The sequence below is a fragment of the Amblyomma mixtum genome, chromosome 1, assembly GCF_055824585.1.
Source record: "Amblyomma mixtum isolate Tamu chromosome 1, ASM5582458v1, whole genome shotgun sequence".
Taxonomy (NCBI): Eukaryota; Metazoa; Arthropoda; class Arachnida; order Ixodida; family Ixodidae; genus Amblyomma; species Amblyomma mixtum.
The window spans coordinates 277,053,579-277,079,296 of NC_143012.1; the positions used below are offsets into that span (position 1 = coordinate 277,053,579).

Sequence of the window (25,718 nt, forward strand, 5' to 3'; positions counted from 1 at the left end):
GCTAACTCAACAAGCTTATCAATGAGTGTTGCTTATCAATGAGTGTTTCTAATGTTTGATATTTAGAACAACATTACCGATTGAAAGAATTTGAAAACTGGGCTCAATTTCGAGGTTTATAGACTTCAGTTTCTAATTGTAATCTTGCCTCCTGGAATTGAACATATAAAAGTTGATTTGTTAGTTTTAGTTTGTTAATCATCAAATTAGTGATACCTGTCATGCACTAAATGTCCACCTTGCTGCACAATCCACCTTCAGAGACTGTACTGACATCTCTCGCAGTTTTTAAAATAAAGCTCTGTAAACGTTATTTATAAATCTCTGTAAGTAAAGTTCTGTAAAGTCATGTTATTTTAGTATGTAAAAGCTACACATTTTGTTAACACGACGTTAAAAGTTGGCACCTCTGTGGCACAGCTCGTGGAGTCTCTGGGATTGACCGATTTCATGGTTCAGTACTAATTTCACTTTTATTGAATTCACTTATCATGACCAGTATAATGGTGCATCGAAGGCTAAAAATGTGCAGCTAATTGTAATTTCATGTAAGCACCTCCTAAATTTTGTTCACCGTCAGTTTGTATATTTCTGATGGCTGGCCACATGCTGAGGCAGCCTAGGCAGTGTAGTTTCAGCGGTCTTGCTTCTGAGATCTTGAATGGAGTGTGGACAGCTAATTTTAGTTACATGCTTTCTTCTCTGTAATGATGTACAAGATATTAAAATACATCTGTCGTCACGTATTCAGGTCTAATCTTGGCTATAGTTTTTTTTTTTCCAAAATGGGAAATAGCAAGTGCTGTATGTAATGTTTGCAAGACCAAAAAGGACTGCAAGCTCTTATTTTTTGAGGACTCAAATTTAAGCATAGATATATGGTAGCGAGGAAAGAGCAACTAATCAAAAAATCCACTTTCAAAATTTTTATCACATGTAGCCGAATTCTTGCTAAAAACAGTACGATGCAACATTTGTCTCTTTAGGCCTTTTTTACCAATTGACAGCTAAGCATGATGTAATGGCTGAACCCTGGAATTGAAGCCTGCTTGGCGAGTTGGTTGTTTGTACTACCAGACAAAAACACTGCGAAACTAGGATGGGACAAGAAACGACACATAGCAACATAGGTGCTCAGTTCCAACTGTTCATTTCTTGCTGAGGCACTATTTATGTACATCGTGATGATTTTGAATTGAATCCAAACTTTATTTCAAAAATGTGCACATTCTTTAGAATGAGCCACAGGCCAAAAGCTAAAAAAAATAGCTTGAAAATGCCTGTGGCTCATCTAAGAGCCATTACAACATAATAAATAAGATAAACACATTCGTACAACGGTGGCAGGTCGCATACGAGCACACTATAGAAAGAATTAATATTTACAATTGAACGGATTGCTACACAGGGATGTAGTTTGAAACTAGAAAAAACAATTAAAACTGAACAAGATGCATTTGAAAGTTACACACACTGCTGGGTTGATGACAAATGGGAAAAGGACACCGATACATACACAAACTACAATATATGATAAGAAGTTATGGAATATTATTTACAAAGTACACTTTTAAATCATGTGGTCGGAGGTTATACATGCTAAGCTGGTTAGATTCGTAGCTGTTTAGAACATTAGGTATAAGAAAATTAAGTGCTTGTTTACCATAATTAGTTCTAGTGCGTGGAAGTGTCCATTTTGCAGTTTATCGGGTTTGAACATACTTTTCTATGGGCTTTAACATTGCGATATTAAGCAAAAAATTACATATTGATGGTGAAGAAAATTTGTGAATGCTGTACACACAACTTTGGCTTCCGCAAAAATGTCTCGACAATTACGAAACTGCTCTCTTGTATCCATGACTTTGCTTTAGCTATAGATAATTGCCAGCAAATTGATGCAATTTTTTTAGATTTGTCGGAAGCGTTTGATCGTGTACCACACACATTACGCCTAAACAGTGTACAAGAAGCAGGAATTCCTGAAAAAATCTGGTCCTTTGGCTTCAAGCCTCTCTCACAGACCGCTCCCAGTATGTTCAATGTGCATGTGTTTATTCTGATGAGCTGTAAGTATTATCTGGTGTACAGCAGGGGTCTGTGCTCGGACTCTTGTTGTTTTTGATTTACGTGAATGACATTGCTAAAAATATCGATGAATGTGTTGTTAAACTATTTGCAGACTATTGTCTAATCGACAGTGTTGTTAAAGATGATCACCGCCAGTACCTACTCTTTGAGAACCTGTGTAAACTTGGGGACTGGTGCGAACGGTGTGGGATGCAAATTAATGTTCCTAAAGCAGTCTCTATGTCAATCACAAGAAAAAAAAAACGTTGTCCTGCTCCTATCACATTGGAGATCAGCATATTTATTCATTCTCATCTGTGAAGTACATAGGCTTAGCAATTATAAATAACCTTAGTTTGGACGCACATGTCAATGACATTTCTGCCAAAGCATTTGCTAAACTCCATTGCCTGCGCAGGAAACTAAGGAGTGCCTCGTCAAAAGTTAAGATGAAAGCATACCTTACACTTGTTTGCCCAGTTCTCTATGGATCCATGTATTGAACCCTTATTTCACGACCAACCCCAGGTGGTCGAAATTTCCGGAGCCCGTCACTATGGCGTCTCTCATAGCCTCAGTCGCTTTGGGACGTTAAACCCCATAAACCAAACCAAACTAAAGATATTGCTAAGGTAGAGCGCGTTCAGCGTGTTGCTGCCAGGTTTATTTTATCTAATTATAGGACGACCTCCTCACTAACCAACATGTTAAACAAGACTAGAACCACTCCATGTACTGTGACACATTGGCAGACTGAAGTTTATTTATTGTACTATAACAGAACTGGCCTATCAGATGACAAATATTTTTTTTACCAGCACTTAGGTCGGTGAAGCTGAATCATTCTGAAATAATAAGGCCATATTTTGCACGGACAATAGTATTTCAAAAATCGTTCTTCTCCCTAACGATTAAACATTGGAACTGTCTCCCTTTCTCTATTGTTGAATGTTCTGATGTGAAAAACGTTGAAGAGTTGTTATTGATGCATTGTAATGCCCTCCTGCTTGGGCAGCACTAGCTGCCTGCAGTGTTTCTAAATTAAAAAAAAAAATATAAAAGTTAGTGCATTTGTGGGTACATAAATCGTGGCAAGAAATAAACGGTTGGAAGTCAGCGCTTGTGTTGCTGTGTGCCCTTTCTTGTCCTATCCTAGTTTCGTGCTGTTTATTTCAGAGCAGCAACATAATTCAAAATCACCTTTTTTTTTCTTCTTTTTTTGACTAAGCAGTTAATCACAGTTTCAGCATTCACTGAAATAATTATTAAATACCCTATTTACAAGCGCTCCAAACCATGCCTGCCAGTATGATGTTAGCATGCGATGGCTCAGTGGCTATGGTGTTTGGCTGCCTGGTCGGAGATTGCTAGTTCAGTTCAGTGGAGCGGAAATGCCAAAAAGCCATCTTCTTATGGTGCATGTTAGGAACCCCACTTAGTCAAAATTAATCTAAGGCCCTCCACTAAAATATGCTTCATCGCTGACTGTGTTGCAGTGGCATATCAAGCTCTGTTTTTAATTAGGATTTGAACTCATGAGGAAATCCTTCTTCTTACTTTTTTTTTTTCAGGAAATTGCCAAAGTCCATGAGGAGTATGCCAAACAAGGACAAACTCAGGTGAGTGATTAATACAGTCATGTCATCATGCCATCCTTTTGTGTTGCATCATCGAGTACGGAGCCTTCTGGGAACTGAGCTGGTTTATGTAGTTTATGTACAGTTTATTACTGTATTCTCACCTATGCCATAATGGCCACGATGACCTGCCGTGCTGCCATATACCGTTAATGCCTTTTTGGCATGGTGTAAGACATCGCATGATATTTGATGTTTGAGTGCCGGGTTTGATAGTCTGCTTCAAAGTGCTCACAAGATTTCATACCGCCAGCATTTGTATATACAGTCGACGACCGAAAATTCGGACGCCTGATTTTTCGGACATGCTTGATTATTCAGACTTTTTCGCTGCACCGCGACATGGCCCATAGAGCCAATGTGTAAGAGCGCTTGAAATTTCGGACGCACCGCAGCTGACCACTCGATTTTTCGGACCTCGTTCGCACTCGCCGCCAGTACCCAAGGCGCCATATAATGTGTACAGTGGAACCTCATTAATTCAGACTGCAGGAGATATCGAAAACTTGATCAAACAAAACGAAATTCAAGCTTAAAGGGAGCCTCTTGCGACGCTGAAATTCTGCGCGAGTCGGCACATTGCGCTCGCGTGTTTTCGAATTCGTACTGTCCTTGAATGTCTTCCGCCGCACGAACTTGAACCGTAGTCTGAGTTCACGGAACTCATCTGTGCCGAGTCTTTAGTCCCGAACACGGAACGCGAATACGATCGCGGAGCGCTTGATCGCGGAGGCTACGCGCACGCCGTGGCCTCCGCGATCGAAGCGCGCTTCGGGCGCGCCGCCGGATCATGTCGCGGCCGCGATCTGCTCCGGCCATGCTCCGGCGCTGCGCCGTTCGCGAAGGCCACGCGCGCGCACCGGAGCTTCCAAGTGCCGTCTATGGATGGCGCCGTGATCATTATCAACTTTTTTCTCCGTCGCGATTTTCCGCTGTTCACATCGGCATCAGTATCGCCAGCTCCAGCCTTTCGTGGCGTGTTAGCATGCGTGTTAGCGCGTTCGCCGTGATAGTGGCTTTCGCGTGCTGCCGCCGAGCTTCGCAGTTTTAGCGCGATGGGCAAGCACCTTAAGCTACACGGCTGGGAGTTAGCTCTCGAACGCGGTCGGTAAGCGTGCGGCGGGCGGGAAATTCGACGTGGCCGAGAAGTGCGTCCGATGATGATGCAACCAAAAGAGAAACACAAGCTGCAAAAAGCGCGCTTTCCGAGGCAAGCCGTGCGAGTTTCCTGAACTGGAAGAAGAGCTGCTCCTCTATGTGATGGAATTTCGGAACAACGGCTACGCGTTGACAGCGGACATGCTGCGCGGCTTCTTTTGGCATGAGCGTGCACCAGAGCGCAGCACCAGCTCAGGAGTCTAAATATTTCGCGAGTGACGATTGAACGTAGAATAAATGTCGCTCATTCCCTGGTTGATGTGGTTTTACTTAAAAAAATTTTTTTTTCGCACATCGCGTGTATGGGCCGCACCCCGAAAATTGGCCCTCGAATCTGGACAAAAAAAAAGTGCGGCCCTTATACGCGTTTATACGGTATTTCGCGTGGCGAAATAAAGTAATGAGGAGCTTTAGAATGTGTGCAATACAATTGGCCGCTTTCTCCGGCATAGTGGTAATAAGTTCGTGATTTTTTCGGTGAAATTTGATTTTCCGGACTGCCCGATTTTTCGGTCGTTTTCGCGGTCCCTAGAGAGTCCGAAAAATCGGTCGTCGACTGTAAACAACACTGTTTGGCATTTTTCTTTGATACGGAGAAGGCTTATGATACCACCTGGAGATTTGGTATTCTCTGAGACCTAGCTGACCTGGGTATCCCTGATAATACTGAACTGCTTGAAAGATATCTTGTCCAACTGTTCATTTCATGTACGCCTGGGTTTAGTGCTTTCGAGGAACTTAATTTAGAAAAGTGGGTTACCTTGCGGGTGCATTTTTATTTAGCACTACACTGTTTGTTATAAAAATTAATTCTATTGCCAAAATAATTCCAAAGTCCATTATGTATTAAGTGTATGCTGATGACATTCAGATCGCATGCATGTCCTCCAGCCTGTCAACACGCAAGAGATGAATGCTAGTGAATTGGGCAGATAAAAATCGATTAAATTTTTCCGCTCAAAAAATAGTAGCTGTTCTTTTCTCTTTGAGGTGGCTTGCAGAATGACACCGCCCTGCACCTGAATGAAACCGTACTACCAGTAAAACAAGAACATCAATTTTTAGCCGTAGTAATTGATAAGAGAAAAACTTGTATTCCTACCTCTCATAAACATGTTATAAAAGAAAGCCTCTCAATCCCCAGGCATACTCAAAGTGCTTTTAAGGACACATTGGGAGTCTAATAGAACATGCCTTCTGTGCATTTATCACTCTTTGGTACATTCCTGCTTAGATTATGGGTGTATTTTCTATGGTGCAGCAAGACCGTTGTACTTAAAAAAAATTAGATCCAGTACATGACTCAGGCCTAAGCCTCTCATGCGGCTTATGCAGGACATCTCCCATAGCCAGCCTCTATGTAGAAATAAATGAACCCCCCCTTGAAATTACAAGAACCGCTCTGACTTGTGCATATATCCCTAAAGTAGGAATTCTACCAAAACACATCTGCTATCCAGTTGAAATGAAATGTCCATCTAGAACAGTATTCAGCAACACACCTCAAGCCACCAGGCCACTGGTCTTGCGATTGGAAGAGTTGTACCAGAGTGTGTGTGGGCTAGACACATTACCTGCCATTGCCCAAAAACGAGATCCACTGCTTCCATGGTAAAATGTTCCTGCAAGCTGTGATTTCACTCTTACACAGTTCCGTAAAAAACAAACTCCACAACAAAGTATCATACAAGAATTCCTTGCAGTCAGGGAAAAAATACTGTAGCTTTATGGACTTTTCTACTGATGGTTGAAAAGCGGATGTTTATGTAGGAAGCCCAGTGGTACGAGAGAATTGGGAAGAAACAGTAAGAATTCCACAGTATGCATCTGTCTTCACTGTCGAATGTTATGCGATTGTTGTGGCCGTAGAAAAAGTAGTAAATGAGAACCATGGAAACAGTATTATGTGCACAGATTTCATAAGTCTACTTACATCTCTGCACTACAGAAATGCAGTCACTCTGCACTTGGCGAATCATACACAGCATAAGAACAGCGACAGCTTAAGAACAAAACATACTCTGCTGGGTCCTGAGGCATGTTGTAATAAAGGTAACAAGAGAGCAGATTTGTGTGCTGCTCAAGCAAATGGCAAGCTAATAAAAAAACGTAAATATGCCCTCTGAAGATTTCATGAAGTTAGTACATCGTAAGCCAAGCAAAAAAATGGCGGTCAGTTTGGAACAATTAGCAGACTACTCTTGGTAAAGCCAGTTTCAGGTGAATGGAAGGCATGCATGCACTAGAAACTTTTCAAGGAAGTGATTCTCTGCTGCCTTTGTATAGGTGGCACAAACCTCACACACAACTTCATCCTGACAAAACAATACTAACCTACGTACATGCAAACTCTGCGAAGAAGTGGTGACCACAAACCACATTTTAATATGATAATGTTAAAGGTTCTGTTCTCCAGAAAATCTGATGCCGGTATTTTCGACGTTGTCTGTACCGCCATTCTAAGCGAAAAATCATAATCATGGCTCAGGGAGGTGGTCTCCAGAGAGCAACCTAGGAGCCACAGGGGCCAGCTAGGTCATGTCCACCTAGGTGGACATGACCTAGCTGTCCAACATGTCCACCTAGGTGGACATGACTTGTCCATCACATATTCAGCCCACTGGATAATGAGCAAACTGCCCACCATGGCACGTGGCATTTGCCGCACAAGGCCCAGCACTGGGAGCACCTGCCATCGCAGTGTAGGGGCACATCAAGGAGTATGAAGACTCCCAGGGATTTATCACTCCAAAGTAGAGAACGACCTCCTGCATATGTGGGAATTCACCCATTACCTTATCACATTAGAACCTTAGGGCGGAGCTTAAATTCCCCCTCCAATTAGTTGCGTTCATGTACTACGCTTAGACAACTAAGACAAAAGCATTTCCTACAACATTATGATGAACACATCCCGTTGACCCAAAGTTACTCCTGGGACAAAAAGCACTAGTTGAAATTTCATTTTTATGTTCTTAAAGGAAGCAAAGCTTCTGACGAAGTTAGATGTTAAATCATTTTAGTTCCTTCCCACAATGCAAACGCACAGACCTTGTGTTTGGTGCATGATGGCCTTAGCTGCCTATGTGCCATTAAACCCAACTCAATACAACACAGCCTAAGGCCGCCGCGGTGGCTCGGTGGTTATGGCGCTCGGCTGTTGACCCGAAAGACGCGGGTTCGATCCCAGCCGCGGCAGTCGAATTTCGATGGAGACGAAATTGTGGACTCCCGTCGGTGCACCTTAAAGAACCCCAGGTGGTCGAAATTTCCGGGGCCCTTCACTACGGCGTCCCTCATAGCCGGAGTCACTTTCAGATGTCAAACCCCCATAAACCATAAAGATAAATGTTCTCATATGATCTCTGGTGTTGAGGTACCATATTTAGTTGTGTAATTTGCACACATTTTTTCTTTAAATTGGGGCTTCGAAAAGGGGGTCACAAATTGCCCGAAAATTTTCTGACCACTACAAAGTAATGACACGCAATGTATGCTGTATATTGCCGCCTATGCCTAGATGAGAGCTTCCCATCTCACTCCCCTTGCTGGCCAACAAAAAAGTTGACTCCAAATGTAAGAGTCATACCCCCCTACTGCACTGCCCCATGTTATGTAGTCCCCTGCAGGGTAGTATGACAGCATGTGCACAGCTCAAAAAAATATATGCGCCATGTTACAATCTCGAAGCCAGCAGTGGGGGGCAAAAGAGATGATGAGCACGATAAAACGGCGCCCTCGCGTGCGACCTGGCTGACTAGCGGCAAACCGAACAGCAAATTGTTCAGTCTTTCGGATTCGGGCGTACGAGCAACTGTTCTTCCGGGGAAGTGACCGCCAGCGCGAGCGAGCTGGGTAAACAATGCACAATTAGTGCCCTCGCTGCTTGCATCTTTTCGCAACCACACCTAGCAATGCAGACGCGCCAATCGTCCCAAGCCTGTCTTGCACGCACCCGCGTACATGCTGGTGGTCTGGCACAGCAGAGAGCACAAAATATGCGAATAAATGTTTCTTTTTATTATTATTTCCAAAAATACGGTTGAAACTTGGGGGCGTACATGTTATGCGCAGGCAAAAATTATGCGAGTAAATACAGTAATACATTTTCTCGTAGACCGCAGACAAATGGGTTCCACAAGCTCATTCAATTCCAGGTGTCATTTTCATCAAATGCCATTATATTTTCTCATGTGGCAGCAAACAGATGTCATGCAGTAGGAGTAACATCAGATTTGACATGTGACAGGGGTGTATTAGACAGCTGCAGCTGCACCGATGGTTTCTATCCACACCACAGGAAAAAGATTTTTCTGAAGGGCACTTAAACGTGAGCGCAGCTACAGTTATTACTCTAGTGCAGAGTCCAAATCCTCCTCTCCCTGTGATTTTTTTATTTTTTTGCCCGGGAGGAGACAGGATGAGGTGGGGTGAGGGACAGTAAGAAAGGAGAGCACAGGGGACATTTGAAGTGTCAGCTCCTCTGTCAAGTTTCCTGCTGTTCAAAGACTTGCAACAAGCCCTAACAAGGAAAAAAATTCAATGGACACTTAAGACTGCTTACGTGCTGTGAAGACCAAAGCATGAATGTGTCACCTGCGTCGGATCATTCGACCTATACACAGGTTGCTCACTGAGAAATGCAACGAAGACACGCCTCTGAAAGCTTTTTCCACAAAGGTCTGAGTGAAACACTGGGACACTCCGTCCGAATGCCTGTGAGCTAACCTTCAATCTGACTAAGAGACGTATGCTGTATGCAATGAGAAATCGTATGCCAAAGCTGAGATTTGCGTTAGTTGGTAAGCATTCATGGTTGGTGAACAGTGCAACAAAGGCAGGACAGGCACTTGTCTTTGTCCCACGTTTGTTGCACTGTTCACCCACTGTAAATTGTGAGGCACCTTGCGTCACAATTTTGATGCAAAAATTTATTTTTGAGGAAAGGAAATGCTCAGTAACTGTCTCACATTTTGTTGGACACCTCGACCGCGCTCTTAGGGAAGAGGTAAAGAATTTGGTAAGACATATATCATCGAATCCTGGTCGTAAGCTAGCCTCCTGCTTGACCAACACATGCCAGTTATATGCAGCGAGAAATTGTATGACACCATCTGGAATGCTGTACAACAAATGGTTGCGTCACAATTTTGGGTACGAACGTAGTCTGGGAAAACTGGCGCCTCAATGATGTCATCCAGTGGGGGGTATGTATAGCTGAACAAAAATTTATATGACTGTCTGAAATGGCAGTGCTCGGCTCGCTGTGTACGTCCTACGGCCGCTTGATGACGTCACCCTATTTTCCTTGCCATCGCTGGGATTTTCTGTTCAATCTGTGAGCACACACATTAACATACTAACACACTAACACGCCACTGGCTTTTCTTGTAATGGGACTAGTAATGCTTTCGTATGAAAACTGAGGCAGACAAAAATGCTCGGCTGGAATCGACCACACCAGCCCAGTTGCATGCAGAGTGGTTACCGGCACGCCTGCCGTTCCGACCTGCCTTGACTGCCAGCAGTGCCACCGCTGTATGCATTACCGAGTCGACCCCTGGCAGAGTGGTAGACAGCAGACTAGCAAGTATTCTAGGGGCCATAGTGACATCATTTACGGGGGCAAAGAACCATTTGGTTGTGACAGTGATGCCTGCTCATGCCTATGTGAGGCTGAAAAAAGAATTTTCTCTTGAAAAGTGATCTCTGCAGTAATGCTTGAGTCTATTTTGGTCCGGAAAATCAAACTTAGACTCCATAGTGACCGAAATATCGCTTGCGAATATGTACAAGTTCCTATGAGGTTGTGGACAAGACCTACTGGACTACAGACCTGCACAAATGGCCCTCCTCCAGCGCGCATGTTCTAGTTCATGCCTTTTGCCGCTAGGATAGAAACATTACGTGCGGCGTGGCGCTAATATATACCTGTTGAGAAAATGGCCTCCTCCGTCATTTTGTTTCAAAGAGGGCAGTTTTGTCATTCGTCCACGTAATCATTAACATCCATTTATCTATGCTAGGCACGGTGATGCCGACGAAAAGAAAGGGGACAAAAAGGAAGGCGTTTTTTTATACTCTTCGAGAGCGAAAAAAGTCATTATTATGGCTATTTTCATTGCTGATGTTAAGATAGCAGAGAAAGACAAAACAAATGTATTAAATAGCATGCACAAAATGGCAAATGATGATGATGATCATAGCAGACGAACAGGTCAACCGAGCACCCTCAACGGCCAAAAAGCTAATGAATGTTGGCGCACGCTGCTCCATAGGATCCCGCCATATGTGCAGTTGTGTAGTTCAGTAGGTCTTGGTTTTGGACGGTTCCTCAACGAAGTCCCAAATATTGTGCTGTTCAGAATTTTAAAAATTGGTCAGCTACTGTGTTTAACTACAAATGTCAAAATTTTTGCACTTGCAGTGTTTTGTCATTTGTTTAACTTTGTTCAGGCAACAAGTAAAGCTTTTGCAAGGTGCCATTTCCTTGGGCCAGAGGAGCAGTGTGTGGTGGTCATGAATGGGGGCAGAGCTTAATTGCAGACTTATGTTGTCACTATAGTGTGTGCATTGGCAGTGGCGAGTCTCTCCTTGGTTGCATTTCATGGTCGTTTGCCCGACTTCCATGACGTGTTATGTTAATGACATGCAGGCACGTACCATAAGAACTAAATCTGGTGCACATTTATTTCTTTACTACGAATATAGTATAGTGGTTGTGTTTGGGACAGTTCACAGGCCATGTTGCTTTTATAAAGGTGTACAAAGCCATTGTGATGTATCTGTCGCCATGCAAAGCACAGGTACTCAGGCACGTATCTCAAGCATAGGAATAGGCACCTTGAGGAGGCTCTGGAACACTGGAAATGTGAGAGAATTGGTGGTGACTGTGATAGTTTGATTTGATGTTAATGGTTGGTCCACACATAGCAATGATACGATGGTGATGTTACTAAAGGAATTACATACAGGAACCAGTACAAAAGGCAAGAAGTCTAAACAGCGGTCAGGTAGAAAGATGGAAACAGGAATAATAGTTTGCTCAGAAGTGTCATTTCACACCCCCACTTTTGCGAGGGGATGGAGGCTGTGGGCACACGGCAGGGCTCTGTTGTGCACTCAGCCCAGAGGACTGGTGAACCTGTTGCACTGGGCAGGGTGGTGCCGTTGAGGAAGGTAGAGGCTGCAATAAATACCCACTGTGTCGGGCGTTGGAAGGTTCCGCACATTCCTAACGCACACTGCTGGCAACAAGGAAGTCTTGAACTTAAGGGCTAAAAAATTGATTTTCTCATAGCTTGCGAGTGTGCAGCCTGTTTACTAGTCGCTAGTTCCTGGCTGCTAGCCAGCGTCGTGAGGAAATTGAGTTTCCCATAGAATCTGTGGTCTGAAGATTTGTGACTGCTTGTTGGGCTGAAACCTGCAAGCTCGGGATTTGAGCCAAAACATTATTTTACATTCTGAGCCTCTTGGTGTGGTTCACTCTTCTTCAGTTCGTCCACCAAAATCTGGCTTGGGTGAAACTGTCATGTGGCAGTTGTCAGCACCGCTTACCTACTAAACTTCAACTTAGGTCTGTGGCAGTTGTCTAAAAAATGAAGGGAGGGTCATTATATAAAGGCACTTCATTGTTTTCTTTCTTGCATGTGTTAAAAGTAAAACTTGACCCATGATTGACGTAGTGCCCCACCTCAAAACTGAATTTACACGCTGCAAAGCACAAGATTTTCAGCTGCTTCTTTCATATAGGTGTGACGATCACGATTGGTGACAATTTCGGAATGATACCGTAGAATTTCCATGGGCAGAGTACATGTTCCCTACACTCCCATGCTACTACGGATGATACGAATGCAGTGAGCCGCTACTGCACCCTCAAGTGCTCACTAAGCTGCCCGTACATTGCCGACTACACGATCACCAGTAGTGCGGTGCACACAGAGAACAGTGAGGGGTGGAACATGGCCCAAGCATTGCTGACATCATGATCACCAGTTGCGCGATATGGACCGTGAACAGTGAACGGTGGTATGCAGCCGTAAATAAATTGTCAGCCATAAACATATCTGCGGGAAAGCATTTCTCGTGCTTCTGATAGAAACTTTGTTTGTTTTAGATGATGTGAATATTTATCCTGACCCCATCCGACTTATATGATTGAGATTCTACTGTAGTAGAAAATGGTGACTGGATTGAAGAATCGCGTTGTGTACTTATTGGGTCAGACCTTAATACCACAGTGGTACGAATTTGACAGAAGTAGGGAGGCTTCTTGAGGGCAGTGATCAATGCAACTGAAAAGGCAACTATGGGAGTCCAAAGATAAAATTCTCACCTTGCCTTTCTGTAGCTTAATTTAAAGCATGATAATTGGCAATATGAGCTGCTCTGTGCTACCGTGGCACTGACGGTGATGCACTACGGACTTATTGACTTAGTTTGTTTCTTCACATATGTTTTGTGTAGTAAAGTGAAAATGGAAGCATGTAACAAAAAGTTGGAATATGGAAGGACATTTTTTATGCTCTCCTTATTGTTATGCACATAGAGCCCAATTACAGTGCACATTCCTTTTTGCTTTATTTTCTTCAGGCACCAAGTGCAGATGAAAATGTGGATCTACACTTTGTTTGCTTGGCGAATGTCGATGGCCACATCTATGACTTGGGTGAGGTGCCACATTTTTTGTTAATTGTGCGTTCATATAAAGCATGTGGTGTTCCAGTTTGTTTTCTCTTTAGTAACTTTAAAGGACTATAAACACCAAATTTCGCATGCATGTTTTCTTCTTCCAAGTGATGCGTTAGACATTAAAATACATGTATCACAATGTGGCATTCGCTTTTGACAGCTGTTTAAATTATATTGGAATTTCTTCTTGATGCTGTTTTGCTGTTGGGTTCATCTGACATTCGCTTTTGGGTTCATATGCCAAATGGTGGCTGTGACTTGTAGTTCTTGTTTAGGTCACGTGAGGCCCAAAAACACTGCAGTATAATCACTGATACGTAGTTTTAATTCACTACAACATTCAAGCCAACCTGCTTCAAGAGCTGGAATGACTACTAAACCAAAACAGTATAAAGAAGAAATTCATTTGTAACTTATTTAGTTTGTAAATTATTTAGGGCAAATACCATAAGGTGATCTATGTATACTAAGGTCTAGTGCATCATTTGAAGAAATAAAACGTGCAAGGAAAATTTGGTGTCTATCCTCCTTTAAAAACTTATCAGGTGAATCATTTTGTTGATGCAGCTTTGTGGAGAGGGAGGGATAAGTTGAGAGAAAAAAAAGATTGAGATGAGCAAGTCAGCTCCCCTAGAAGTACGTGGTGCTGAGTAAAATTGTAAGTGTGTGGTTAGAAGAAGCCTTACATTTTTTGGGGTACCATTTTAATTGTTTAGTCAGGTGGGTTACTCTTATTTCCTGGAACATGCAGTGCTCAGCTTTTAAAATCACTATTGGATTGCCCTATACTTCAGTTCCTTTGTTGAAAAGGCACTATAAAAAGGTGCTATGAACTTTATTGTTATTGCACTCAGGATTAAAACGGTACTTAAGGCATCATTTTTTTCATTGGTTACCGTGCCATTGGCAATCGGTCTTACGTGACCAACGTTTGGAACCTGCCGCCAAAAATTCCAAGACTGCACTCCTGGACAAGCTGCGCCATCTAGTTTGCTTCTATAGCACCATTTATTTTGTTTCAGTTTCTTTTTTCTTTTTTCATTTTATAACACTAAGAGGTTACATGAAAAATTAAAGTTTGACCGGTCGCCGATCGTGGCGTCTGTTCCGCTGCGTGCTCCTGGTCAGTTCTTATGCTATCTTTATTTATTTATTATTTTTTTAGAGCAGTAGTGTGGCGAGTTAGACAACCACGTGAAATGGTCGGATTACAGTTTCCATTGCAAGACTTCGCCTCGGAGGCCCGGGACATCAGGGCGTGCTCACACGTGTTTTGTTTTACCATTCATGTGGTACTTTGTGCAGTACACTTTATTTGTGAACCATGAGAGTGGTTTTATTTGGTGCTTTAGGGTCTTCGGCACATACTGGCATGACATTTTACCAAATGTGGCAACAGATTTTTCATTGTGATTATGTCAAGGAAGACCACGCCCCCTTTTCTGCACCATAGGTTATTGGAGCGACGTTTTGAACCCGTCACCTAAAATGAATGTAGGCACTTCTGGACAAGCTGCGCCATCTAGTTTACTCCATTAACACCATCTCTTCGGTTTCAGTTTCTTTATTATTATTTTTTAACACGAGGAGGTGATTTGAGAAGTGAAACTTTACGACTTAGTCCGGCACTCGGCGATTATGGCGTCCGTTGTGCCACACGCACCTGGAAGTCGAAAAGCTACACTGAGCTCTTTCTTTTTCTTTTTTTTTTTTTCCAGCAGCAGTGGTGAGTTAAACGGAATGGTCTGATCTCAGAGGCCTCTGACATCAGGGCGTGCTCCCTCGTGTTTCGTTTTGCCGGTCACATTGTATTTTATGCAGTACGCTTAGTTTGTGAAGGATAAGAGTGGTTTGATTTGGGGTTTTAGGGTCTTTGCAACGTACTGCCATGATATTTTACCAAACGTGCCAGCAGATGATGTCAAGGAAGGCCACACCCCCTTTGATGCCTTTTTCAGTGTTCTTTTTTATTTTTTGTTTATACCAACCAAAAAGAAAATGGAAAAAGTAGGAACTGCAAGCTCTGCTAGAAAACAAACAAGAACAGAACTCACAACATATGTAATGTGCACCACATCCCACATCTAACTCCGCGTCCTGTCTTCACCCGACTGCTTTCTCTAGTGGCACATCAGTCATATCGCCTAATTTGAAAGGCCACAGAAAGTGCAGTGTATTATGTACGCAACTGAAAATCGCAAGATTGGTAGGTACGAAAATGGGCAATGTTTTATATATAAATTTTTTTGTATATAAATTCTGGCTCTGTACAGCGGCTTATTTTTATTTTGCTTGTATTCTTTTTTGGTCATACCAGCATATTTAGCCAATACATTTTCAAAACGTTTTGGACACACAACTCTGGCTTACTTTCGTTCACAAGTGCTGCTAATAAGCTACAATATCATGCATTGCAATGTGTGATGCATTTGGCGATTGTCATAAACATTTTCTTCAATACAGTCAAATTTGGCCATTTTTGCGTGATAAGGAAAGAGTTTGCTAGCATGGTGTTTTTAAACTTTGGTTTGACACTCTTGGGGCTTACATGTAGTAGTAGCAATTTCTTGATTTCATAGATTCCTCGCATCGTATTCGAGTCATGCTGTCTTGAACATCCGCGACCAGTGTCCACCCCACGCAAAAGAGTATGTGCAGTCTCGCCTAATAGGTGGCTTGTCCTTTCCTACATTCAGCAAAAAATTGCAGTCATCTCTTGCACAATGCTTCTACATGCATGTGCCAAAAGGGCTCTGCTATTAGCCAGCCTCCTTTCGGAGTCATTGCCTCGCACTCATACAACCCTGTTTACCAGATTTTCAGTCGACTCGAATGTAAGTCGACCCCCCCCCCCCGTATCGCATCAGGGAAAGTAAAAGGGGGCATGACCGTGGGCACATTCTGCAATGAAAATGTATTATAGTAGCTGGACTACTCGTCCACACTTGCACCATTTTCCTCAAGCCTGTTTCACATGCAAGCGAAAACGGGCGCAATTCCTACCGCCCCAGCGCAAAAACCTACTTTAAGCGGTCGTTGCGGCTCGAGTGGCAAGGTTCCAACAAGTTGGAAGTTTTTCACTGCGACGCACCGCTCACTCTCTTGCATGTTAGCACCCTTCACTAGTACTGCCATCGTCATCGCTGCTGCAGTCCCTCACACGTCGTTCTAATACCGTCGTCCAGTGAAATCCCGACACTTCACGAACAACAGCATGTCGTCGTCCCCAGAAATCCTGCACTTGACAAACAACCGCACTGCGACATTGCATGGAGCAGCTGAAAATTTTGCCTCGCTGTAGCAGCCACACCTGCATCACCCGTCCCGAAATGTCGAACTTGCTGTCTGGCGCGCAGTTTGTTTCTTTGGCGCGAAAAATGACAGCCATATTTTATGTAGCCATGAACGAGCGCCGAGCACTTACTGGACCCAGAGCACTAATGACAATTGAGGAGGCACGACAGTAAAAATGGGTAAAACATGGCCGGCAGTCAAGTCAAATGCGTCAGAGCCAAACAAACCATGCGTGAGCGACGTCGACTCTTCAGTCAGCTCCCACACTCCCTGAAAGCGCTGCAGTTCCGAGTGGCGGTGTCGCCACGATTGGAACAGCGACCCTTGCATCAACTATCAACACTACCATGAGTGCCAGTTGTCAGAAGTAAAAAAAAATTAATTCTGAACAAGCGCACAGAATATATCCGAATGCTACACAGTAGAGTCGTAGAGCAAACGTAAAATTGCAACCACGCCGTAGCGTCCCTGATATCTCGTTTTTCTCACCTTTATTGATGGTTTCATACTTCTGTTTCGATTTTAAGTCGACCCCGCAACTTCAATTTTCAAATTTAAAATAATAGGTCGACTTAGAATCACGTAAATACGGTACTATGAAAATGAAGTGAGTTGATGCATAGAGATGAACAGACCAAACGCTGGTGATGGACAGTTCTCAACCTTTCATAAGTCTCCTCGTATAAATGCTTCTGTGAAATCCTTACTGGAGTCCATTTTCGAGGCGGTATTATGCCCGAGATACTTTGTAACTTCAGCAGGAAATTCTGGAGGGGCCTCTTTATAGAGGATATTTATCTTATTGGTGTAAGATGAGCCTTAGCTTTGGTTATTGCCGCCGCGGTGGCTCAGTGGTTATGGTGCTCGGCTGCTGACACGAAAGACGCGGGTTCGATCCTGGCTGCGGCGGTTGAATTTCTTTGGAGGAGAAATTGTAGAGGCCCGTGTACTGTGCGATGTCAGTGCATGTTAAAGAACCCCAGGTGGTCGAAATTTCCGGAGCCCTCCACTACGGTGTCTCTCATAGCCTTAGTCGCTTTGGGACGTTAAACCCCATAAACCAAACCAAACCAACCAAACCTTTGGTTATTTCTTAAATTTAATGCACATTTAAAGAAACTTTCTTCGCAACATGCCAGTAATTGTTCTTTTTTTTCGAGCACCTCTACAGTAAAAGATTGTTAATTTGAAAGACAAGGAAAAATGTTCGAATTACCAAATGAACTCGAAAAAAAAAATGTCAAAAACTGTTTTTTTTTTCACACCAAATTTGTTTAGTTAAAGATTGGGCAATTGGTGCCTGATTTTGACATCAGGGCAGTGTTGCAGTGGCACGTTTCCATCAATGCTTTATTGCGTGCACACTGTCTGAAGCATCGAAGCAAGACTGCACCTAAATCATAATGGCCTTCCACATCTTTCACAATGCGATGCCGTGGAACTTTACCGCTGCCATGTCACACCGATTTTAAGCGGCACGTGACGAGCGTGCAGTTTCAGCGCACTGGGGGAAGAATGAAACCATGCGTATGCAACCGAAGGAAATGTCACCAGGGCCACAAAAAAAAAATTGGGGGGGGGGGGGGGGGGGGACGCTAGCCACGCAGCAATCGTCATCCGAAACGGTGCTCAGCTGGGTTAGGTTGGCTGGCTGATGCTGGCTGGTTGAGCCACTGTCACTGGGTGATGGCACGAAGCTCAGAAAAGCAAAACTGAAACTAAGTGGTTGGAGTGTTGGTCGGAATGGCGTCACACTTGCAAATACCTATTCTGCATGGAGTTCAGGTTTTAAGTAGTGCTGTTACAACGGCTGTGCCGTTTATACCTAGAAGCAGCCTGCCTTCGCAAGCCCGTTCGAATTAACTGGTGCGAGATCTGTAGCATCCGAATTGACTAGCTTCCGATGCCGTAGACTTGCACGAGTGTTGGCCGGGACTGAGCCGCTGTTCAAATTATCCGGATTTTTGAATAACGGGGGTACGAGCTTTACTACAGTTCATTAGTTCGTACTATGCTGCTTAACAGCAGATAGAAAGGCAAGTGCAGAATTAAGCACTAATAAATCTAACGTACCTTGGCACCATGGGACGGGGCTCACCACCCGCTCGCACTCATATCTGCCCACTCCCATCCGCTCATTCACACTCATTCACATCCACTTGCTCACACTCATCTCAGCTCACACTTTAAGAACAAGTTGCCCGCCAGCACAGCAGTGAGGTCTTTCCAACCTTGCGATTGGTGCATAGCAGCCTCAGCTGCATATGCACCATAAAACAGTCATTTCAACTCACACTGACATCCACTAGTGTGAGTGAGGTGAAATGAGTGCACTCATGGGGGAGTGTGCTCACCTGTGGTATAAGTGCGGCTGCACACAGACATTCTGCACACATTTACTCTATGCAGTTCTCTTTTTCTGTTGGCTTAATGGTGACTACTTTATGGGAAAGCAGGAAATTGGTAAGTAGGAGCTGCATACTTTTAGCTGCACACAGCTTGACATCAGCCAATGCAAGCGGAAAAAATTTTTGTCCTCTAGTGATGCCACCATAGTAGACTGAAGAGTGCAAAGAAGGTGTACATTTACAGGGCAGCTGCAGCACTTTTTTGAGAATCTCGCGATATTCAAGGATTCAAATCTATATAGAATGTAGATAAAGCATGCCAAGTGTTTTTGAACTAGCATTTAAAATAGTGACGTAATCGACGATTGAAATTTGCGCTTCTCCTCAATGCACCAGAGGAGTGCAGGAAAACTCAGCGTGACGTCACGGAAGGTATGATTTCAAATTACCGCTGTCATCAGCCACACCCTGCCCTGACGCGTTAGACGCTGCCAAACAACTCTCAGCAGGGTTCGCCTTCGGTGGCGTTGGTTTTTTTTCCTTCAAAGCAGGCGTTTGTGCGTTGGAAATGTACCGATACCTTCAATGACGTCATTATGCGCCTCCCACTTGGCGTTGTGCGCTGCGGAGAAGCCTGAAGGGCGTCCGGATTTTAATCGGCGATTACTTCACTATTTCAAGTGCTAGCCCAAAAAGACTTCGCATGCTTTACCTCCAAGTTTCACACATTCGACCCTCTTAAGCTCGTTGATTTCTGAAACCTATGCAGTTTCCCTTTAACCAGCTTGGTACTTAATCAGAGTTGGTTGCAAATGCTTACTTGCCATGTAATTCACCTAAACATCACTAGACACTGGAGAATTTGTAGTGCTAATCGACATCATATTTCAGGAGTACCACGTGATATAATTGATGCATGCTTTGATTTTATTTCTGTGGGTTAATTTGAGTATATGAAGCATTATAGGTACTGTACCGAGAAGTGCATTAGTGCACTGGTTACTCATGCTATGGCCATTCCTTCCATTTTTCTGACTCACTACTTGATAAGTGCGCAATAAAGTTGGGTAACGCATTCAAACTAGTGGGAGGAAGGTTTTGCATGCTCAATTTCAGCGAAAAAAAAAAAAAACTGGTTCATTGCGCAAGTGATTACGGTATATGCGGAAAGTAAAAAAAAAAGGGGACATAGGCATCGCATGTTCTCGAGTGGCAGTTGAGCATGTGGCTTTTCGTATTGTTTAATTTTGTGTGCTAGAGCTTTCAAAAAGGCAAGTGTTCATTTAATTACTTGTTGTGCGAGACGAGTTGTGCGAGGTGCTTACGTCTGCGAGATGCTTTCAGTTGTGGCTGTGTGGTTAGGTCAGTGTCAAGCCAAAAGGAATAAGCTGATGGAATCAGTAGCGCAAACAAAAAAATTCAATTCAGTTTTCGTTCTCCAAAATGCTAGATTGTTCCCAGGGCGTAAAGTTGCATTTGGCAGCTTTCCTTGGCACAGGGGCCATTGTACAAGACAGTAGCATACGTGTGGTACAGAACTAGTCACAAAAACAACAGCAACATGATACAAAACAAAGCATTGAAAAATCTAAACTGTTGCTGGGTTTATGGCAAAAACAATCGTGCTTTTTTTGGAGGTACAATGGCTCTCTATTCAAACATTTGAAACACTCCTTATGATTGTAGTTTGTGCTGAGTGTGAAAGTACAGAACAAACCATGGCTCAGAATTTCAAGTCAAGAGTTAAAGGCAGCAGTGGGGTCTTTGGGAAGGGGGGGGGGGGGGGGGGGGCACAGTTTGCACCAGGTGCAAAGCTCAATGGGATGCAGAGGCGGCATAGGAGAGGGGGAGGTGGGATGCAGTGCAGGGACTCCGGAACTGTTTTTAACTGGGGTGCAACACTTCGAGTTGGTTTTGTAATTTAGCTATTTGTTCGGTATTTTATTTACATATTAAATTATACATTTCTTGTTTGTATTCTTATTTTGCTCTGTTCAAAGGTGTATTTATTAATGCATATAACACCTGAAATAGGCATCTCTATAGAGATGTACAAATCAGAAGTGATAGGCTCCATTGAAAAAGCTTATGCTCAGTCTGTTTCAATTCTGCTAATTATGTTTATGAACAGGGGTCAGAAAATCTACTTTTGTTAGGACATGATTGGTTTAGGTTACTGAAACGAAATGCTTTATGATTGGCTACGAAGGAAACTAGCTAAGCCCCACTGTGCTTTACATGAACAACATCCTGGAATTTAAACATTTCTCCGAAATCTAATCTGAGTGTGAACAGTTGGAGACTGTTGGAGACGTTGCCCTCCCCAACCTCTAAGTTCTGGGGGGAGGGGGCAGGGGGAACACCCCTCTTTCCCCCCATGTTCAAGAGTGTTCCGTGATGCAGTGCCTTTCTTAACTCTGTATGAGCACAGTGTCTCCATTCTTAAAGTCACTACATTCTCTGAAGTTGTGTTGAGATACTTTTTTTTTCCAAATAAAATCAAGGTTTCTTGATTCCGTAATTGTTACAACATGTAGGCAGTACAGGTGAGGGTCCCTGAGTGTCTGTGAAGACACCTCAAATGTGGCATGCATTGACCTGTAGGAAGCCAAGCATTGGTCAGCATTGGACTTCTTCACATTCATCACTCACGGGATTTCCTTTATCTTGCACAACCTTTTCTCTAGACCCGCAAATATTTTCGACGATATCGCTGCCTGTAGTATCATGAAATGGGGGGAGGGGTGGATTTAATTTGAAACCTTGTAAATCTACTTTACATCCAGAATGCAGTCGCCTAGGTTCTCAGGCGTTGCAGGATTACCTGTTGAAAGAGAACTGGCAAAAGCATCGACACTGAAGAAACAATCAGCAGTTTTGCAGTTCTCATGGTCATGAAAAGAAAATTTTGATTGCCGCATTTTTTTTTCCTCCATACACAATGACTGAATTCTTTCACCAAGTGTCATCACATTTTGTACGTTTGTTAGCTTGTGACCAGGGTGCGCAGTGTGCAGCTGACCCTAGGGACTACTACAAGGCAATAAGACCAATTTGTAGTGCACAGCAAATCCCTGCAGGTTTGGTCTCACAGTCACCAGGTGGCGCCACTTGTCCATCATCCGATCTTTCTGCAATTCATTCTATTCAGATTCAGGCACAGAATATTGTACATGTTCTTGGATATGAGGAGAGCATCAGTCACTGGCTTAACTTTATGCCCATCTCAGTTCAAAAAAAAGAAAAAGTTTAGCAGTGACACCTTCCTCTGTGAGACAAGAATTCGCAGTGTTACAATGTTGCACATGTGCTGTTTAACTTTTTTTTATCTCTGTTTTGTGCCTAGATGGGCGCAAGCCATTCCCTTTCAACTGTGGTGCTACTACTGTGGATTCCTTCTTGAAGGTGAGTGCTACTTCACTCTTGTATATAGTGTTGTATATATACACAGTTTCCCTCCCAGCCACCATGGTGGCTCAGGGGTTATGGGCTCGACCGCTAACCCGAAAAATGTGGATTCGATCCCGGCCGTGGCGGTTGCGTTTCGATGGATGCAAAATGTTGGAGGCCCGTGTTCTATGCAATGTCAGTGCACATCAAAGAACCCCAGGTGGTTGAAATTTCCAGAGCCCTTCACTATGGTGTCCCTCATAGCCTGAGTTGCTTTGAGACGTTAAACCCCATAAAGCATTAAGCATACGGCTTTCCTCGTAGCCATGTGTCGCTTGAGAACGTTAAGCCCTGCAATTTACATTCTTTTTATGTTAGTGCTCTAAACTGTAGTTTCACGACAAGCTGTGTACAGAAGCTAGTGTCATGTTCGTCATCGCCTTGTTGCTTTGCAGTCGCTGTCATCTTCACCCCTATAATATGGTTCTGTTGACCTTGTTTAACAAACTGAAAGAAGCAGTTTTCCATATGTCGAGAAATTATGAGTTTTAAACCATTCTGCCGTATTTCTCAGCACCAAAGCCAGAAAATGTATATTCGGGCTAGGCACTTTCGACAGCTGGAAAGGAAATTTGGATAAAGATCAAAAAACCAGCCCTTAAGGCGCGGCAGTCACTGCTGAAAGGCCCATAGTTGCTGAAGCTTCTAGCTTCTAGCTGATAGTACACTGAGGTCAGAGGTTACGGCACCATATATATGTGCCTGAGCAGATCCAAACGGATGCTTTCATTCTGGTAGACATTTTTTATTGCTACTATAGAAGTGAATCCGGCTGAAACAGGAAATAGTCCAAGCTCATTTTTGCGTGCAAGCAGCTCAGGCGGCGGGGGACGAGCTAAGAAGATTGGCAAGGTGAGGGAGGGGGGTAATATGGTAGAGGTTGCGAACGATGCGAAGCTGCAGATCATTCTTGTGGTTCCGCGCGCATTAGTCTAGTTCCGCCGCGGGACCCGCAGCGCCGTCGAGTGAGGGATGACTGCTCAACCCTCCCCCCCCCCCCCCCCTCCCCTTTACACGCTTGCTTTCTTTTTTTCTTTTTGTCCATCTGCGGAGACCTGAAGTGGGTCCGGGGCACGATGCGGGACGAAAGAGCATCAGTTGGGGGGAGGGTGTACGGCGGCATTCGTCACGTCACCTGTTTGCCGCTCATCGTCACCATTTCTCCCACGCTGTAGTAGGTTGGCTGCAATGCCCACGCGGTCGCCGCTTTCCCTGCCGCCGCCATCGCCTTGCGTACAACTGAGCAGCGCCCAGAGGTGCGCCCTTCTTGGTCGAAGGCGTGGCGCGGCGGCGGCGTCTGGGTGCGCGCTTTTCGGCGCTACCAGACCGGTAGTCGCCTGCCGCGCCAAGCGCCATTTGTTTCAGCGCCCTGCTGCGGTTCTCTCTTCGCCGCTGCTGTCCCGGTGCGCAGCTTGCTCTCTCGAGACCGCAGCAGCGGTTTTTGCCGCCACTCTGCTGCTGCTCCTTCGTCGTCTTGTTCGACGCTCACTTTCGCGCGCTCACATTCGCGCGGGCCACCGGTAGGAGGCGCCCTGGCTTTCTCTCCTGCTGCTGACAGCCGCCCGACGGCCACTGTGCAGTCACCTCCACTTCTTGACGCTGCTTGTCGCTGTTACTGCGGCGCGAGTGGTAGTTCCACTGCCGGTGTTCATGGAGTAAACTTTAAGGCGCCGAGAAGCAGCTCGAGTTTTGCGGCGTACAGGCCGAGCAGGCTGTTTGTGTAGGGCTGCACTTCTGGAATGGTGGCGTTGATCGCATTCTAGAAAGCACTTGCGCAGCACTTGAAGTCACGAAAGTATCTTTGAGTATTTTTTTGCCTATAGTATACCTTGGCCACTGGTGATTACGAAGAGGCACTTTTTTTCCTGCTTCACGTTAAAGAACCCCAGGTGGTCGAAATTTCCGGAGCCCTCCACTACGGCGTCTCTCATAGCCTTAGTCGCTTTGGGACGTTAAACCCCATAAAACCAAACTAAAACCAAACTTTTTTTCCTGCTTACAAAGCGAGCGCAGAATCTTCAGTCTTCGGCTTGCAGACCTTGCTTAAAGGTCAACTGCATAATTTTAGAAATCGACGAACTTAAAATGGTAGAATGTGTGAAAATTGCAAGTAGAGCATGCGAAGTCCTTTCGGGCTAGCATTTGAAGTAGTGGCGTAATCGCCGATTAAAATCGCGACGGCCTTCAAGCTTCACCGCAGCACATAAAGCCAAATGGGGGGGGGGGGGGGGGGGCATGATGACGTCATCGAATGTATCGGTACATTTCCTAGGGATGAACGCCTGCTTTGAAGGAAAAAAAACAACGCCACCGAAGGCAAAGCCCGCCGAAAGTTGTTTGGCAGCGGTAACTTGAAATCATACCTTCCGTGACGTCACGCTAAACTTCCCCGCACGCCTTCGGTGCGTTGAGGAAAAACGCAGAATTCAGTCGTCGATTACTTCGATATTTTAAATGCTAGTGCAAGAAAACTTTGCGTGGTAGTCCTTGAATATCACGAAATTCTCAAGAAGTGGTGCAGTTGCCGTTTAAATGCACCCGAAGCGGTTACGGCGACCACGTTCACATTTGCTCCCGGCTGCAAAGTTCATTTCGCTGCGTTTAACGTGTGTGTCCCTGCGCTGACTGAGCCCGTTTTTCTTTTTCTTTTTTTTTTTTTTGTGGTTGGAAGATTGAGCTAGCCAGAGTTTAGCTGTTGTTTATGGTGTTCATGACTCACTTTGAAAACCGTTTGGGGAAACGCTATAGAGTCGACCCGCCGCGGTGGCTGAGTGGTTACGGTGCTCGGCTGCTGACCCGAAAGACGCGGGTTCAGTCCCGGCCGCGGCGGCTGAATTTCTTTGGAGGCGAAATTCTAGAGGCCCGTGTAGTGTGCGATGTCAGTGCACGTTAAAGAACCCCAGGTGGTCGAAATTTCCGGGGCCCTTGACTACGGCGTCTCTCATAGCCTGAGTTGCTTTGGGACTTTAGACCCCAATAAACCAACCAATAAGCCAGCTATATAATCCTATCGAGCTCCGAAGCAAACGTCGATATTCTGAAAGGCTAGGCTCTATGGCAGTGCGGC

At 44.4% G+C, this 25,718-nt stretch overlaps 1 protein-coding gene across 2 annotated transcripts in view; it reads left to right on the plus strand.

Moving 5' to 3' along the window:
- Positions 1-25,718, plus strand: part of Uch (Ubiquitin carboxyl-terminal hydrolase) — a 100,836-nt gene that overhangs the window by 8,189 nt on the left and 66,929 nt on the right. For both annotated transcript variants that reach the window (XM_089566090.1, XM_089566091.1), the window contains 3 exons: positions 3,642-3,689; positions 13,461-13,536; positions 22,548-22,606. In XM_089566090.1, the coding sequence (XP_089422216.1) occupies positions 3,642-3,689; positions 13,461-13,536; positions 22,548-22,606 (183 nt within the window). The remainder of the gene's footprint in view (positions 1-3,641; positions 3,690-13,460; positions 13,537-22,547; positions 22,607-25,718) is intronic.